Here is a 19,157-nt window from a genome sequence, read left to right on the forward strand (position 1 = left end):
CAAATGCTTTGCAGATGCTTATTTATGTTTTCTGAATTATATAATATTAACTAAGCAGGGTAGCTAGTCATACACTACATGCCAGGGATTCAGTGGTGTGGTCTCAAGATGCTATTGATATGTTGTTCATGCCTCTATGGATTATATGAATCTGAAATAAATGGTTTGCACACAACAATCAGGCGATAAAATGTAACAACTATTTATTCACTTATGGCATTAGGGGAGAAACATATCCACAAAATGGCTCCTTAAAAACGAAGAAGGCAAAACGTCCCACACACTGAAGAAGGCATTTCGCCAAAACATTTGTGGATTCTGTTCTGTTATTCTGTTCTGTTCTGTTATTGCTGTAAGTGAATAAATAGACATAAGTGATTTTTTTTTGCCAGATTGTAATGTGTGAGTCATTTCTTTTGGATTACTGTGATCACTGGTTTTATATAACACTCTTATTCAGTGGTTGAGCGGGATGGCATCAGTTTTATATTGATTACCTGAATTACTACCACAATGAATGGATTCCAACAAATTGTAATTATTATATTATTTAAATAACATTAGATTTTTAAGAGGGGTTTCAACCATAGCCAACTGTTACTGTCTCTGAGCCAAAACATGCACAAATAAGAGGTGATGCTCCAAAGTCACACAGCATGAGAAACACCTTTTCAGCACCAGAGGGCTGACACGCCAAGATACAACACGACTGGCATCCATACTGCCAATGGCTCACTGATGAATTGGCAGGAAGTTAAAATGACGTAGTGCTACGGCAACTAACATTAAAACTACACAGCAAAGGATACAAATTATTTGTCATCAGTCTTTATCCAGAGAGAATGCAGTGCACTGTATTTATTGCCACACCACTATGTCATTTGAACAGCTACGCAATGAACATTCTGTTCATTAATTATTCATTTATGTTCATTTATTTAACCTGACATGCTTTTAAAAAACATAATAGTGGGACATCCTCTGTTCTATGATGCAGTGCAGGAGTGACCAGTGTTGGTTTACACAGCTGTTTAGAGAAGTAAGAACTAAGCAAAACAAAACAAAAAACAGAGGCAGCCTTCAGGACTGGAGATCTGCTCCTCTGCTTGTTGGAATGTCTAACACACCGTGTGTAAGCTGGCCTACATGCGCTCTATGTGCACTATCTAATACACTGTGGATGCACTGCTTGGATTTAAAGAATGCCCACTTTCCCAGATCATCCGGTTCTTAATCACGGAACGCTGACCTTCCCGTCACCATGGAGACTCCGGCGTTTCTCTGCCAGCAGGCCCAAACATCTGTAGATCATCTCTCTCCAGCTGACCACAATCCAGGCTCTGTTCAGCCCGGCAGGCCTCGTAACGAGCGCCTCCTGTTCCCACGGCAACGCTCATTAACACAAGCCTGTGTGCGGGCGCACCCCCCCGGAATCTGGGATTTCTGTTTATGAGGAATAACAGAGCGGCAAAATCAAATGCGCACCTTTTAGTCAACTCATGAACTCCATATCTTTATTTAACAGTACACTATTTTAATCAGCTGGAGGCAACGCAAGAGTGTTTTAGCGAATTGAAAATGTAATCAATTTTGGCATTGGACATGGACACTGATCTCTTTATCATCAATTCAGTTTGTAGCCAAAGGATATGAGAAAGTAGATTATCAAAATATTTAGAAAACTGAGTCCTGGTGCATCACGTCAGAGCCAAGCAGCTTTTGGCTCCGTGCATTCGAATGAGATGTAATAACTGCAGAATGTGAGCATGTGGTCTCTGAATAAGGTCACACCAGCAGAGCCATCAGGACAATCTGCTGTTGAAGCATCAACATTAGAACCTCCTCTCTGTGCCGGGGAACAGATGTGTGATTACGAGACAGATAAGCAGCGCCTGTATTCGATATTCCCACATCCTCTAAGTGACAGTCCTGTAAACCCAGAACAATCTCAAAAGCAGCGACAGTCCTGTAAACCCAGAACAATCTCAAAAGCAGCGACAGTCCTGTAAACCCAGAACAATCTCAAAAGCAGTGACAGTCCTGTAAACCCAGAACAATCTCAAAAGCAGCGACAGTCCTGTAAACCCAGAACAATCTCAAAAGCAGTGACAGTCCTGTAAACCCAGAACAATCTCAAAAGCAGTGACAGTCCTGTAAACCCAGAACAATCTCAAAAGCAGTGACAGTCCTGTAAACCCAGAACAATCTCAAAAGCAGCGACAGTCCTGTAAACCCAGAACAATCTCAAAAGCAGTGACAGTCCTGTAAACCCAGAACAATCTCAAAAGCAGTGACAGTCCTGTAAACCCAGAACAATCTCAAAAGCAGTGACAGTCCTGTAAACCCAGAACAATCTCAAAAGCAGCGACAGTCCTGTAAACCCAGAACAATCTCAAACTCTCTCAGCTCTTCCCACTGCACCACCCTGCTCTTTCCTCTTTGGGAATGAGAGGACTGCCAGTTTAACAGGCTGCAGTTACATTTGTTATTGATTATTGATTATTGATAATCTACTGATTATTAACATCCAAGTTTGGCTCTGCAGATAGATCAAAAAGCTTCTGGTCACATTACCTGAAATTCTTTCATTCTCAGTCTGTACCGATGGCAGAATCCATGCCTATTCCCAAAATCTCTCCCATTTGCAAAAACCTAACCCTATTCCCAAAACTGTGTTGATTCCCCAATTGCCCATCTTTCCTCATTCTAAAAACTCTAAACAAATTGCCCAAACTCAACCCTCATTCCCAAATCTCTCTCCCCATTCCCAAAACTCTCTCCCCATTCCCCAAACCATTCCCCATGTCTTCATTCCCAAAATATGATCCCTATTCCCACATCTCTGTCCTCATTCCCAAATCTCTACCATTATTTCCCAAACTCAACCCTAATTCCTAAAACTCTACCCACATTCCCAAAACCCTAGCCCAATTCCCAGAATTCTAGCCCTATTCCCAAAACAGTACCCTCATCCTGAAAACTCTCTCTATTTCCAAATCTATGTCCTCATTCCCAAAACTCTACCATAAATCCCCAAACTCAACCCTCATTCCCAAAACACTCTCCCTATTCCCTGTACCCTCCATGCCCCAAATTCTGCAGGTAAAGGATGATGCGGTGGGAAGGGCATCTGTGTCGGTTTGACCGCAACCAAAATGTTTTCCTTTCTTCGTTCCTTCCATTGGCTGTTTTTCCGCTCGTCTTGGCTGGGCTGAGCGGAGCTGCTGCTACAATGACGGCTTTATCCAGGGAGCTGCTGAGTCAGAGCAGGGCCCTGCGATCACTGCAGCCCCAGCACTGCATGTCAGTTTCCTATTTCACTGCTAGGCGTGAAATAGTGCGTTACAGAGCCAGGTCACTCAACACAGCACTGTACAATACTACACTGAGCTACAGCAAGCCAATGCACACAGCACTGTACAATACTACACTGAGCTACAGCAAGCCAATGCACACAGCACTGTACAATACTACACTGAGCTACAGCAAGCCAATGCACACAGCACTGTACAATACTACACTGAGCTACAGCAAGCCAATGCACACAGCACTGTACAATACTACACTGAGCTACAGCAAGCCAATGCACACAGCACTGTACAATACTACACTGAGCTACAGCAAGCCAATGCACACAGCACTGTACAATACTACACTGAACTACAGCAAGCCAATGCACACAGCACTGTACAATACTACACTGAGCTACAGCAAGCCAATGCACACAGCACTGTACAATACTACACTGAGCTACAGCAAGCCAATGCACACAGCACTGTACAATACTACACTGAGCTACCTTGTTATGTAACTGAGGAAATTGGGAGGGAGGGGAAATGACATGCAGACAAGAGAGGGGGAATACGAAGTCATTCTAAGTGACATTGGAAGAAATGCTATACTTGAACCTCACATCAATATTGTTGCTTTGTTTTTACTTCTGGACTAAATTAAGGAGAATGAGGCCCTCAGTAGATCACAGAGGGGTTTTAGAGGCATACATCTCTACAACACTGATGCTTCATCTGGCAGGCATAGAGATACATGCTCAATAAAGGATTGTATTTGTGTGCAAAGTGTCATATTTGCTGACCAAATATAAAAATGGCCCAACTCTCCACTTGTATCCCTAACCCTGAACATGAATCCCTGAACACTGTGTTGAGCATGTTCATCACTGGGCCATTGATACTATAATTTCGGTTACATTTGAAAAATATGGGGACATATGGGTATATTTAAAGGATAGTCTCTTCCAAAGGGCCTCTATTGAGAACTTCAAACATCATTTCATTGTTTGTCTCTCTCTCAGCATCATGAAGGCTATTGGTGTTGGATATTCTCCTGTGCTGGTGCTCCTGGTGCTGGGGGCAGTCTGTGGCCAGAGGAGGCCGAAACCAGGCCGCATGCCCAGCGCCAGGAGGCCCACCGCCCCCCAGCCGGAACCCAAGGAGCCCACAGACTTCCCTCCTCCCATCCTGGGACCGCCGTCCATTTTCCCAGACTGTCCGCGGGAGTGCTTCTGTCCGCCCTCCTTCCCCGAAGCCCTCTACTGCGAGAACCGCAACCTCCGGCAGGTCCCCGCCATCCCATCCCGCATCCACTACCTCTACATCCAGAACAACTACATCGACGAGGTGACGGCCGAGCCCTTCCAGAATGCCACCGAGCTCCGCTGGGTCAACCTGGACAACAACCGCATCCGCAAGGTGGACCGGCAGGTGTTCGAGAAGATTCCCCACCTCCTCTTCCTCTACCTGGGGAGGAACAGCCTGAAGGAGGTCCCCGGCGACCTGCCCAGCAGCCTGGAGCAGCTGCGTCTCAGCCGGAACCAGATCTCCAAGATCCCTGCCAACTCCTTCTCCAAGATGGACCACCTGGCCTTGCTGGACCTGCACCACAACAGGATCGGCGACGGTGCTGTGAGCAAGAACGTCTTCAAGGACCTGAAGAACCTGGTCCAGCTGAACCTGGCCCACAACACCCTGAAGAAGATGCCAGGCAACGTTCCTCAGAACATTTACCAGCTCTTCCTGGACCGGAACAACATCGAGGACATTCCAAAGGATTACTTCCAAAACTTCCCCAACCTAGCCTTCGTCAGGCTGAATTATAACCAGCTGACTGACAAGGGGATCCCCAAGAAGGTGTTCAATGTGTCCAGCCTTCTGGACCTGCACCTGTCCCATAATAAACTGAACAACGTGCCGAACTTCAACCACCGACTGGAGCACCTGTACCTCAACAACAACAACATTGAGCGTAAGTATGTGAGACTTTTAAGAATACAAAATTAGTTCACAAATGCACACACTCTCACACATACAGATGCAGGTACACACTCACATGGATTATCATAACATACCGTCAGAATCATAATCATAATATATAATCTTATTTGTCACACCCCCACATATCCCAAATCAGAGAGACTCTAGGACCAAGGGTTGCAAAAATAAACTCTGAAAAACAGGCCCAGTTACATACTGGTAGGAAAGATGCTTTACATACAGTACTTGTGCCTTGAGGCAGTTTTAATGGGTATTGTGTGTATGTAATATTTGGATGGGATTAATATTGAGACATGCGCATGCAGCTGCCAGGCAACTCTTGGTCACCCACAATGCAGTCTGAGAACACTACCCACAATGCCATCTGAGAACACTACCCACAATGCAGTCTGAGAACACTACCCACAATGCAGTCTGAGAACACTACCCACAATGCAGTCTGAGAACACTACCCACAATGCCATCTGAGAACACTACCCACAATGCAGTCTGAGAACACTACCCACAATGCAGTCTGAGAACACTACCCACAATGCAGTCTGAGAACACTACCCACAATGCAGTCTGAGAACACTACCCACAATGCCATCTGAGAACACTACCCACAATGCAGTCTGAGAACACTACCCACAATGCCATCTGAGAACACTACCCACAATGCAGTCTGAGAACACTACCCACAATGCCATCTGAGAACACTACCCACAATGCAGTCTGAGAACACTACCCACTATGCTGTTAGAACACTACCCACAATGCAGTCTGAGAACACTACCCACAATGCAGTCTCAGAACACTACCCACAATGCAGTCTGAGAACACTATCCACAATGCAGCCTGAGAACACTACCCACAATGCCATCTGAGAACACTACCCACAATGCAGTCTGAGAACACTACCCACAATGCAGTCTGAGAACACTACCCATAATGCAGTCTAAGAACACTACCCACTATGCCGTCAGAACACTACCCACAATGCAGTCTGAGAACACTACCCACAATGCAGTCTCAGAACAGTACGCTCTCCCAACAGGCATCAACGGCACGGAGCTCTGCCCCTTCCCAGTGATGTCACCCGTGCTGAACGAGGAGGACTTGCCCAGGCTGAGCTACTTACGGCTGGATGGGAACCAGCTCAGCCCCCCCATCCCCATGGACGTCATCATGTGCTTCAGGCGCCTGAAATCCATCGTCATCTAGAGCCTCCCCAGCAACATGCTGCCACCAACGAGCAGGCCGCTTTCCTAGAGTACCGTCTCTCCATCCATAGACTGGATGAGTTCTATAGATGCAGTTCACCTTGATACAACGCACCTCTACTGGCCCTATTGTGGAACAAAATGCACCAAAAATGTACATGAGAAAAATTCAATAGCAAGGTCTCATTCCAAATGTAATGCCAGGGTTACTCACAAACATCTTTGAACTCAATGTGTGGACAGTTTAATTGACTTCTACCCGAAGAATACCAACTGTGTGCATCTGAGAAATGTCCCATGCAGGCAGACTCGTATGGAACTTGAATTTCAATATAGTAATATCTTACAAAACTTTCTTCATTAAAGCACATATCAGCTTCAAAATTCATAGCTGAGATATTAGCGGGTGTAATTTATGTCTTAGAATAAAACACCTGTGAATATCTCACATGAAGCTAGGTGGTTTAAAGTAAGTTGCTAAGAAGATCCTATAATAAAACTGCGATGACACCATGTGAAAATAAAATTTTGTGGAGTAAGAGGCAGTAAGAGCAGTTGTCTGGCAGTCGGAGGGTTGCCGGTTCGATCCCCCACCCGGGCTGTGTCGAAGTGTCCCTGAGCAAGACACCTAACCCCCAAATGCTCCTGATGAGCTGGTCGACGCCTTGCATGGCAGCCAATCGCCGTCGGTGTGTGAGTGTGTGTATGAATGGGTGAATGAGAAGCATCAATTGTACAGCGCTTTGGATAAAGGCGCTATATAAATGCCAACCATTTACCAATTTACCAATGTTTATGAGTAACTGCTGGCATTGTATTTGAAAAGAGATGTTTCTGTAGAGATTTCTGCACACTGAGCACCACAGGATTGTGGATAGAGACAGAGGTTGTTTGTATCATGGAGAACTGCATCTAAAAAACCCAGGATGGATAGACAGTTCATTCAGGTGAAACAGCTTCTTTAAACGCTCACTGACAGCTCAAATCCACCACATCTAAAGCTTCACTACAAACACACTTCTGCTGACCTTACTGCACACACACGTGCACACACACATGCGCACACACAGACACACACATGCGCACACAGATACACACAGACCTGTTTTCTGCAGCTGAACTTTATGGTCTCTGAGGCAGCGAGACCATGCCCAGCACACAGAGGAACAATAACCTTGTGACCGCAGATTATTGAAGAGTTGCTTTAACAATGACACCCATGCATGGATATTACTGCAATTAACATATTACTTTTATTAAGTTGTGTTTATAGTAACATACAAATAATAATTATTAAAAGAATAAGTGAGTTAAACCTAAAAATAAAGGTACATTAACTGACCTACTACATGCTTAGAGTGTAGTTACAACAGTGTGGTTTAAAAATACACATGAAATGCTTTGAGGTGCAATTCTAATATATTCACACAGTCAAGAACACACATGACTACCATGTAGTTGAACAGTCTTCAGTGTACCTGTGTTTTTAAGGTACTGTCTGTAAAAAGATAATTTTATCTTTATTGTGCATAAATCAGATCTATAAAATGAAACCTGTTGTGTATCATAAAGTCAGCTGTGTCCACAGGCCAGGACACGTTCTGATGTACCTGTCAAACACACACCTGTAATAACAGCCTGGCCCATGTTCTGATGTACCTGTCAAACACACACGTGTAATAACAGCCTGGCCCATGTTCTGATGTTCTGTCAAACACATGTTTGTGTAATTCCCATGTGACTGCCTGGCCAATGTATTGATGTCAAAACCATATTTTCATTTTTCTTCAAAAGATAAAATGCAGTATCCTGACAAAGAAATCAACTGCAAAAATGTATCACAGCTTTGGTCGGGCTGAAAAGGCAGAGCTTGCCTGTCCAAAATATTACAAAATATATATATTTTTAAATCCTTTTTTGCATGATTTCAGAGAAGAATTCTACAAGTATTACCTATGCATTCACTCTGGCACTTAAAACCATACTTCCCTCTTGGGTTTTCAGCGCACTTGTCCCTGATTATGATTTGCACTTTATTGTACATCACTAATGAATAAGAGCAACTGCCCAAATGACTGTAATGTAATGTGTGTAATGAGTCGATTTATATGCTCAAAACCAGGCCACACCCACACTCAAAACCAGGCCACACCCACACTCTTAAACCAGGCCACACCCACACTCAAAACAAGGCCACACCCACACTCTTAAACCAGGCCACACCCACACTCTTAAACCAGGCCACACCCTCACTCTTAAACCAGGCCACACCCACACTCTTAAACCAGGCCACACCCACACTCTTAAACCAGACCACACCCACACTCTTAAACCAGGCCACACCCTCACTCTTAAACCAGGCCACACCCACACTCTTAAACCAGGCCACACCCACACTCTTAAACCAGGCCACACCCACACTCTTAAACCAGGCCACACCCACACTCTTAAACCAGGCCACACCCACACTCTTAAACCAGACCACACCCACACTCTTAAACCAGGCCACACCCACACTCTTAAACCAGACCACACCCTCACTCTTAAACCAGGCCACACCCACACTCTTACACCAGACCACACCCTCACTCTTAAACCAGGCCACACCCACACTCTTAAACCAGGCCACACCCACACTCTTAAACCAGGCCACACCCACACTCTTAAACCAGGCCACACCCACACTCTTAAACCAGGCCACACCCACACTCTTAAACCAGACCACACTCTCACTCTTAAACCAGGCCACACCCACACTCTTAAACCAGGCCACACCCACACTCTTAAACCAGGCCACACCCACACTCTTAAACCAGGCCACACCCACACTCTTAAACCAGGCCACACCCACACTCTTAAACCAGACCACACCCTCACTCTTAAACCAGGCCACACCCACACTCTTAAACCAGGCCACACCCACACTCTTAAACCAGGCCACACCCACACTCTTAAACCAGACCACACCCTCACTCTTAAACCAGGCCACACCCACACTCTTAAACCAGGCCACACCCACACTCTTAAACCAGGCCACACCCTCACTCTTAAACCAGGCCACACCCACACTCTTAAACCAGGCCACACCCTCACTCTTAAACCAGGCCACACCCACACTCTTAAACCAGGCCACACCCTCACTCTTAAACCAGGCCACACCCACACTCTTAAACCAGGCCACACCCACACTCCTAAACCAGGCCACACCCACACTCTTAAACCAGGCCACACCCACACTCTTAAACCAGGCCACACCCACACTCTTAAACCAGGCCACACCCACACTCTTAAACCAGGCCACACCCACACTCTTAAACCAGGCCACACCCACACTCTTAAACCAGGCCACACCCTCACTCTTAAACCAGGCCACACCCTCACTCTTAAACCAGGCCACACCCTCACTCCTAACCAGGCCACATCCACACTCTTAAACCAGGCCACACCCACACTCCTAACCAGGCCACACCCTCACTCTTAAACCAGGCCACACCCTCACTCCTAACCAGGCCACATCCTAACTCTAAACATCAGCTGAAGCTATTTCCCTCAAGTTAGACCCCTCACAGCACAGCCATAAAATGGCTATAAAAATAATGGCTATAATATAGCCTCATTGCACATGTTAAACACATTAGAAGTACAACATTATACACTGCTTTTAACACACTGGTTCAGAAATCCAAGCAGGACTTTGGAGTTGTCAGCAGAGCACAGAATGAGCAAGCCAGCTAAGGCCGTTTGATTTACAAAAACTATCAGCAGTCTCTGGGGCATTTGTGCAAAAATGCAGCTTTTCAACCTCCCTCACACCCTCCTCTCTCTCCTTCTCTCTCCCTCTCTCTCTCTCTCCCTCACACCCTCCTCTCTCCCTCTCTCTCCCGCTCTCCCTACCTCTCCCTCTCTCTCTCCCTCTCTCTCCCACCCTCCCTCACGCCCTCCTCTCTCTCCCACCCTCCCTCACGCCCTCCTCTCTCCCTCTCTCTCTCTCTCCCTCTCTCTCCCACCCTCCCTCACGCCCTCCTCTCTCTCCCTCTCTCTCCCTCTCTCTCCCACCCTCCCTCACGCCCTCCTCTCTCTCCCTCTCTCTCCCACCCTCCCTCACGCCCTCCTCTCTCTCCCTCTCTCTCTCTCCCTCTCTCTCCCACCCTCCCTCACGCCCTCCTCTCTCTCCCTCTCTCTCCCACCCTCCCTCACGCCCTCCTCTCTCTCCCTCTCTCTCTCTCCCTCTCTCTCTCCCACCCTTCCTCACGCCCTCCTCTCTCTCCCTCTCTCTCTCTCCCTCTCCCTCACCCTCCCTCATGCCCTCCCCCCTCCTCGCTCTCACACACACATTTAATGAAGTATTAACTGAAGAATCATTGTTTGAATGTACATGTTCCCAGGGCCCTATTTCCACTGATGGGGCAGATACAGGTGAGATGGAGCAGATACAGGTAAGATGGGGCAGATACAGGTGAGATGGAGCAGATACAGGTGAGATGGAGCAGATACAGGTGAGATGGGGCAGATACAGGTGAGATGGAGCAGATACAGGTGAGATGGGGCAGATACAGGTGAGATGGAGCAGATACAGGTAAGATGGGGCAGATACAGGTGAGATGGAGCATACCTGAACTCACCTGTAAAGTTACCTGTAAAGGTACAGTATTGTGCAGAAGTCTTAGGCACCCTAGACTTTATTATATATACAGTACTGAGCAGAAGTCTTAGATACCCTAGACTTTATTATATAAACAGTACTGTGCAGAAGTCTTAGATACCCTAGACATCATTATATATACAGTACTGTGCAGAACTCTTAGGCACCCTAGACTTTGTTTTATATATATTTATTTTTTGTGTGTGGGTTAGTATAAAAGAACACATTTGAGGTTTCCAAATATTCATTTTCCAAAAGATTTAACTTTACAGAGACATTTTTGTATTTAATTTTAAAAAGTAACATATTACTGCAAGCAATTGACTACTTTTTACATAAAAACTTGATCAAAGCTGTCTGAGATCAGAAGCAAGGAGCCAACCAACGTCTGCAGAAGAACTGTGGCAAGTTCTCCAACATGCTTGGTACAACCTCCCTGCTGATTGTCTTATGGAACTGCAGGACAGTGTTGGCCATCTTAGAGAAGTGATGCAGTTTTTACGCCGAAGGGTGGTCACAAATAATATTGATTTGATTCCGTTTTTTAACTCCATCTATCCATTGACTTAACCCACTTATCCTGAACAGGGTCGCAGGGGGGCTGGAGCCTATCCCAGCATACATTGGGCGAAAGGCAGGAATACACCCTGGACGGGTCGCCAGTCCATCGCAGGGCACACTCACCATTCACTCACACACTCATACCCACAGGCAATTTAGACTCTCCAATCAGCCTAACCTGCATGTCTTTGGACTGTGGGAGGAAACCGGAGTACCCGGAGGAAACCCACGCAGACACGGGGAGAACATGCAAACTCCGCACAGAGAGGCCCCGGCCGACCGGGATTCGAATCCAGGACCTGCACAATCTGATTAGTTTTTGAACTATTCTGCGAAATGACTCAAATGTAGTGTAAAATGTATAGTACGTTTATTGAGGACCTTTTTATATCTTCCGCATAAAAATATGCAGGCTCGCCAGATTCTGAAATTCCGAAATCCGCTGCAATGACTCGACCGGGAAAGTGAGGAATGCTGAGGGACCTGTTTGGGAATATCATTAACTGTTGGCATTTATGCATTATATTCTAGTGCAGCTCTGTCTTGCATTATTCTGGATAACTGGACAAGTACGGTTAAAAGCTAATCGTTTTGTCTATATCAAGGTCAGTAACGAAATCGAATGACCTAATGTAACTATAGTATAAGCGTCTCGTGAGCTCAGGATTGGTGGGACGCAAAACTTTCCTTTAAACTAATCATTGACTTCATCCCGTTTTCATTCAATTATCTTGATTAACAAACGTTTCAACGATGGGGCTAAGCAATGAACCACTAAGTAGCCTAGCCAACAAAAAAGTCCACATCACTCTACCGCGTTAGCTTTCAGAATGACCAGCGATGCGTTTATAATCTACGCATTGCAGATCATTTCCACCCCAGTTTATTGATTGCGGACTGCGGAGAAAGAAGTCTACATGTGTCCGCAAATAATGTTGATAAAATGGGCACGATTTCGTAATGCAAATATAATGAAATGGATAAGGCATAGGCTACTAAATAATACCTAATGGAGGAGAGCTGGCTGTATCTGACGGCGGAGTATTTTGTGAATTAATCGTTGTATGGATAGTCTACTCAAGGAACATCAGGGAAGTCTCCGCCACTGCATAGTGATTAAAATGATTGTAAATTGTATTAATCGCGTGTTAATTCCTGATTGATTAGTCATCGACACATTTGTTAATCAAGGAAAATGTAAGAAAACAGTATGAGATCAATGATTGGTTTAAAGGAAAGTTTTGCGCCCCACCAATTTTGAGCTCACGAGACGCCACTATAAGTATAAAGTATTTCCCTCATCGCGAGTGCCGCACAACAAGAATCACGCAAACTATGCAGATAACGCAGAAGTATAAAACCTTCCACTGTTCCGATCGCTACTCTAACAGTTAATCTGTTAGCACCCTAAGCACCTGCCTCTCTTCACATTTTCAGGAAGGGGACTGCCTTATCAACTTGGCCTGAGTTAAAAATAGTGGTATAATTTTATTTTATGTAAACCAGCTCACCTAGAAGTAACCTTAGGCTGCGCTGCGCACAGTTACCGACACTCAGCCAACGGACCACACCCACCGACCAACCGGAGTTCCGGGCAGGGAACCCTGTATGGATAACCAACGCTGTGATTGGTTGATCTGCCCTCAACCCACCAATGACTTGGGGACAGTGGAACAAGTTTAACGGTTTCCAATATTCGGGGACATGTCCCCCCAATTCATGAGCTGAGATGGTCGCACATGCGGGTCATGTCTGGAGATTTTTGATAGCCTAATGTTTTTTTTTTTACAAAGTATTCTCAACTATATTTTTGTAATTTTGTTATTTGGAAAACTGCATTTCTCTTTAGGGTGACTTGCTGTAGGTCAGCTATGTTCAGTGTGAAGTAATTGTGCTTTCAGAGAAGTTTCCCCAGCACTGCTCTGTCCTATACGCCCTAACATGCCACACAGCGCTGATTCCCCAGCTGTGCTGCACGCGGCGTGTATCTGCACCGCACGCGTGAACATGGAGGAGTTTCCATCTTCCGCATAAAAATACGCAGGCTCGCCAGATTATGAATTTCCGAAATCCGCTGCAACGACTCGACTGGGAAAGTGTGGAATGCTGAGGGACCTGTTTGGGAATATCATTACATCAGCAGCTTTCACAGCATCACCAGGAAACACAAAACGTCACTTCTAATAAACCGTCTACCTTCCAGAGCACTTCCGCTGAATTATTTTTGAAAGAGTCTTATCTGTACAGAGTGTTATAAAGACTTTTGCACAGTGCTGTACAGGTACAACACTGTCATTAAACGATTTCTCCTGGAACTGAACGCATATGAGCAAGCAGCTTCCAGATTATTCCGTACAAATAATCTGGGGATTCACATTAACAACAAAACCTCTATTTCTGTCAGGATCACTCTGTTATCAGCTCTGCACTCTAGTTGTGTGTGTTTAAAGCAGAACTGCAGTGTTCAGTGTGTGTGTTCGTGTGGGTTCTAGCATGTGTCTGTGAGTTAGCGTGCGTGTTAGATGTGTGTTAGTGTGTGTTAGTGTGTTTTAGAGTGGAAATGGTAAATGGTTGGCATTTATATAGCGCCTTTATACAAATTGATGATTCTCATTCACCCATTCATACACACACTCTCAGACCAACGGCGATGGGTTGCCATGCAAGGCCCCGACCAGCTCCTCAGACTCCTAACCCCCAAATGCTGTCCTTTTGTATTCACACACATACAGGCTTGAGTTGTAAGTTGATTGTTATTTCCTCTGTGATTTCACAGCACACAGAAAGTATTTTATTTAATACTTAATTTACCTTTAATTTTCCAATAGTATTTATAGGCCTTTCAAAGTCAACACATTTTCACAAATGTTCCTCCTCCAGATCTAACTACATGCACTACAAGTCAAAAATACTACATATATAAGTATAAAATCTAAAATTATTCAGTAATTTGTTGTTATATGTGGGTAGATGACTGTAGCAACAGGCCACAATGATGGATTTTCCACCTGACTAGAAAACAAACAGAAGCCATCAGACTTATGACTGGGCCGGCACGCTCTGGGGAAAGCTGCTGGGTAAATAATGTCTCCCTGTTCTACAGGCCTTACACTTTATTTTCCAACACAAGCATTAAAATTATTACTGCCAAAAATGTCATTTATTAATCAACAATTGTGGTGAAAATATTTGACATCAGAAAGAGATTCGCACTATTTAGTCAGAGAGAATATTGCACTGAACACACCAGGTTTGATTTGTGATAAATATGAAAGCTTGTTTTATCACAGAGCGCACATGGAAATCATGGCAGATGTCAGCGTCTCAAGTGGATTCAGATGGATTGCTACAGCATGTTAATATTGCTTTTGTGTCTATTTCTGTTAAATGGTTTCCACTCATGGTGATGAAATATAGTATCTGAACATAAACAAATGCCAAAATACTCACAATACACAAATCACACACTGAATACATCTGGTAAATTCTTACAAACCTGTGTGTGTGAGTTATTGGGTTCAGAATGATAGTTATATCTGTGTGTGTGAGTTATTGGTTCAGAATGATAAAGTTGTTGTGTGTTATGAAGTTATACTCAGTGGCAGTGCCTGGAGGGGCTGATAGTTTTACTTTGTACAATAAAAAATAAATTAAGAAAGCGGTTGGGGTGTGTTGTGTGATGAATGTAATGGATCTAATTATCCCAATGTGATAGAGAAAATGTACTGAATTTAAGTTGATTGTTTACACATGAACTTTAGAAAGGTATAGTCCTTGAATTTTTAGAGTTATAACTCAAATAATAATTCAAAAATAATCCTAAACTCGCGTGCACACAAGAGTGTATCGACTGCAGTTTCCCCAGAGTGACGAAGGCAGGGTGGCCATTGCTTCACATCGTATCGACGCCCCCTAGTGTTCACTGTGTGTGCATACATTCACTGTGTGCACATACATTCACTGGGTGTACATACAAACTAAAACGCACAATTTCTATTTCTCAGTCATTTTATGTGGTGGGACATTATTGATTGAAATGTGAGCTTCTGAAATTATCTCAAATGTATCTGTAACAGGAAAAACAAGTCAAATATGAATAGGCCCATTGGACTTGCCACCCCAAGAGTTTAGAAGTGTGTACTTGGCAACAAATGCCCACATACGCGGCACAGCTGATGATTGGTTGACCGGTGATGTAGTGTCACTTTGACAGGTGCCTCTGGCTTCTGCGAGACGCAACCATAGCAACAGATCACCAGGCACAGCAAAGTAATAAACATTAAATATGCGGATAAATATTGCTTTTATTATTATCTTATTTGCAACAAGATTAACTCAGCTAAGCATTTTTCTAGTCATTGGTGCAGTATTTATTAGGTTTGGAATATGAATTTAAGGTGCTATATTGTATTAACTGTTGGCATTTATGCATTATATTCTAGTGCAGCTCTGTCTTGCATTATTCTGGATAACTGGACAAGTACGGTTAAAAGCTAATCGTTTTGTCTACATCAAGGTCAGTAACGAAATCTAATGACCTGATGTAACTATAGTATAAGCAGTGGCGTCTCGTGAGCTCAGGATTGGTGGGACGCAAAACTTTCCTTTAAACTAATCATTGACTTCATCCCGTTTTAATTCAATTATCTTGATTAACAAACGTTTCAATGATGGGGCTAAGCAATTAACCACTAAGTAGCCTAGCCAACAAAAAAAGTCCACATCACTCTACCGCGTTAGCTTTCAGAATGACCAGCAATGCCAGTTTACAATCTACGCATTGCAGATCATTTCCACCCCAGTTTATTGATTGCGGACTGCGGAGAAAGAAGTCTACATGTGTCCGCAAATAATGTTGATAAAATGGGCACGATTTCGTAATGCAAATATAATGAAATGGATAAGGCATAGGCTACTAAATAATACCTAACGGAGGAGAGCTGGCTGTATCTGACGGCACTGAGTATATTGTGAATTAATCGTTGTATGGATAGTCTACTCAAGGAACATCAGGGAAGTCTCCGCCACTGCATAGTGATTAAAACTGATTTTTGTAAATTGTATTAATCGCGTGTTAATTCCTGATTGATTAGTCATCGACACATTTGTTAATCAAGGAAAATTAAAGAAAACAGTATGAGATCAATGATTGGTTTAAAGGAAAGTTTTGCGCCCCACCAATTTTGAGCTCACGAGACGCCACTATAAGTATTAAGTATTTCCCTCATCGCGAGTGCCGCACAACACGAATCACGCAAACTATGCAGATAACGCAGAAGTATAAAACCTTCCACTGTTCCGATCGCTACTCTAACAATTAATCTGTTAGCACCCTAAGCACCTGCCTCTCTTCACATGTTCAGGAAGGGGACTGCCTTATCAACTTGGCCTGAGTTAAAAATAGTGGTATAATTTTATTTTATTTTATGTAAACCAGCTCACCTAGAAGTAACCTTAGGCTGCGCTGCGCACAGTTACCGACACTCAGCCAACGGACCACACCCACCGACCAACCGGAGTTCCGGGCAGGGAACCCTGTATGGATAACCAACGCTGTGATTGGTTGATCTGCCCTCAACCCACCAATGACTTGGGGACAGTGGAACAAGTTTAACGGTTTCCAATATTCGGGGACATGTCCCCCCAATTCATGAGCTGAGATGGTCGCACATGCGGGTCATGTCTGGAGATTTTTGATAGCCTAATGTTTTTTTTTTACAAAGTATTCTCAACTTTATTTTTGTAATTTTGTTATTTGGAAAACTGCATTTCTCTTTAGGGTGACTTGCTGCAGGTCAGCTATGTTCAGTGTGAAGTAATTGTGCTTTCAGAGAAGTTTCCCCAGCACTGCTCTGTCCTATACGCCATAACATGCCACACAGCGCTGATTCCCCAGCTGCGCCGCACGCGTGAACATGGAGGAGTTTCCATCTTCCGCATAAAAATACGCAGGCTCGCCAGATTATGAATTTCCGAAATCCGCTGCAACGACTCGACTGGGAAAGTGTGGAATGCTGAGGGACCTGTTTGGGAATATCATTACATCAGCAGCTTTCACAGCATCACCAGGAAACACAAAACGTCACTTCTAAAAAACCGTCTACCTTCCAGAGCACTTCCTTTTGGCAGAAAGTTTGATTTTGAAGTGGCTCACTTCCCATACCTTGATGTGACGTCATCTCACGTCAGTAAAGAGCGGGATTAGTGAATGACGCTCAAGGACATGTGTGGCTGATGAGAGTTAGACATAATGGGAGGGTGAATCATATTTCTCAGTGCTACATGAAAGAATGTACAAAATAGTTGCATTTTTAATCTGACCTGCGAAGCACTTGGTAACCATCTGAGCCCACATTAAGAGCGTGATTCCCTCTAGGAGTGTGCTGAAAGTGCACCAGGGGTTATCAGGGATGTGTTAATATTAAAGTTAGCATTTCACATGTACTCTCAGTGAGCACTTTATTCGGTATTTATTAGACTTATTTTTTAGACGTATTTAGTCTTCCGCTGCTATAGCCTATCCACTTAGAGGTTTGAGGTGTTGTGTGTTCAGAGATGCTCTTCTGCACACCACTGTTGTAATGTGTGGCTATTTGCATTATTGTTGTCTTCATGTCAGCTTTGACCAGTCTGGACATTCTCCTCTGCCCTCACTCATTAACAAGGTGTTTCTGTCTGCAGAACTGCTGCTCACTGGATGTTGAAAATCCCAGGGGTTCAGCAGTTTCTGAGATACTCAAACCACCCTGTCTGGCAGCAACAAACATTCCACAGTCAAAGTCACTTAGATCAGATTTCTTCCCCATTCTGACATTTGGTCTGAAAAACAGCTGAACCTCTTGAACACATCTGCATGCTTTTATGCATTTAGTTACTGCCACATGATTGCTGATTAAATATTGCTGATTGCATTGACTGGTTGCATTGACAAGCTGGTGTACAGGTCTACCCAATAAAGTTCTCACTGAGTGTATATCCATAATGTATATATTATTTTATATCACACTCGAACTTCACATGACATTTCTCAGACATATGATTTAGTTGGATGTCCTACCTATACCCCCATATCTTTGGGAAAAAGACTACTTTTCCTTTTGTTTGTGGAAAAAAAAAAATAGTACAAGAGACAAAAACACAGAGACATATTCTGTGCTAGACGCTGCAGAAAGCTAACCTGGCTCTGATACCCCCAGGTGGAACTCAAAATATTCCAGGAAACACATTAATATATCTCAGCATCCTTTCCATCACAGCAATTAAGAATTAAGCCCCTCCCCCCAGTTCCCTGCAGATTACTGAAGCAGCCGTGCTGGGACTTCCCCTCCCTAACACACACACACACACACACACACACACCCAGACACGTAAAGCCCCAGCCAACACTTCCCTGAGCCTTCCTCCGGCCTGCAGCATATAAGGCAGCTGCAGGAGCCATGGCCACACAGACCGACTCTGCAC

At 44.3% G+C, this 19,157-nt stretch overlaps 1 protein-coding gene across 1 annotated transcript in view; it reads left to right on the forward strand.

Moving 5' to 3' along the window:
* The window catches only part of prelp (proline/arginine-rich end leucine-rich repeat protein), an 11,150-nt gene extending 2,571 nt beyond the window's left edge, over positions 1 to 8,579 (forward strand). The window contains exons 2-3 of the mRNA XM_061218677.1: positions 4,313 to 5,262; positions 6,328 to 8,579. Of these exons, the coding sequence (XP_061074661.1) occupies positions 4,317 to 5,262; positions 6,328 to 6,494 (1,113 nt within the window). The 5' untranslated portion in view covers positions 4,313 to 4,316 and the 3' untranslated portion in view covers positions 6,495 to 8,579. The remainder of the gene's footprint in view (positions 1 to 4,312; positions 5,263 to 6,327) is intronic.
* The last annotated feature ends 10,578 nt before the right edge of the window (positions 8,580 to 19,157 follow it).

Source organism: Conger conger, chromosome 14 (genome assembly GCF_963514075.1).
Source record: "Conger conger chromosome 14, fConCon1.1, whole genome shotgun sequence".
Taxonomy (NCBI): Eukaryota; Metazoa; Chordata; class Actinopteri; order Anguilliformes; family Congridae; genus Conger; species Conger conger.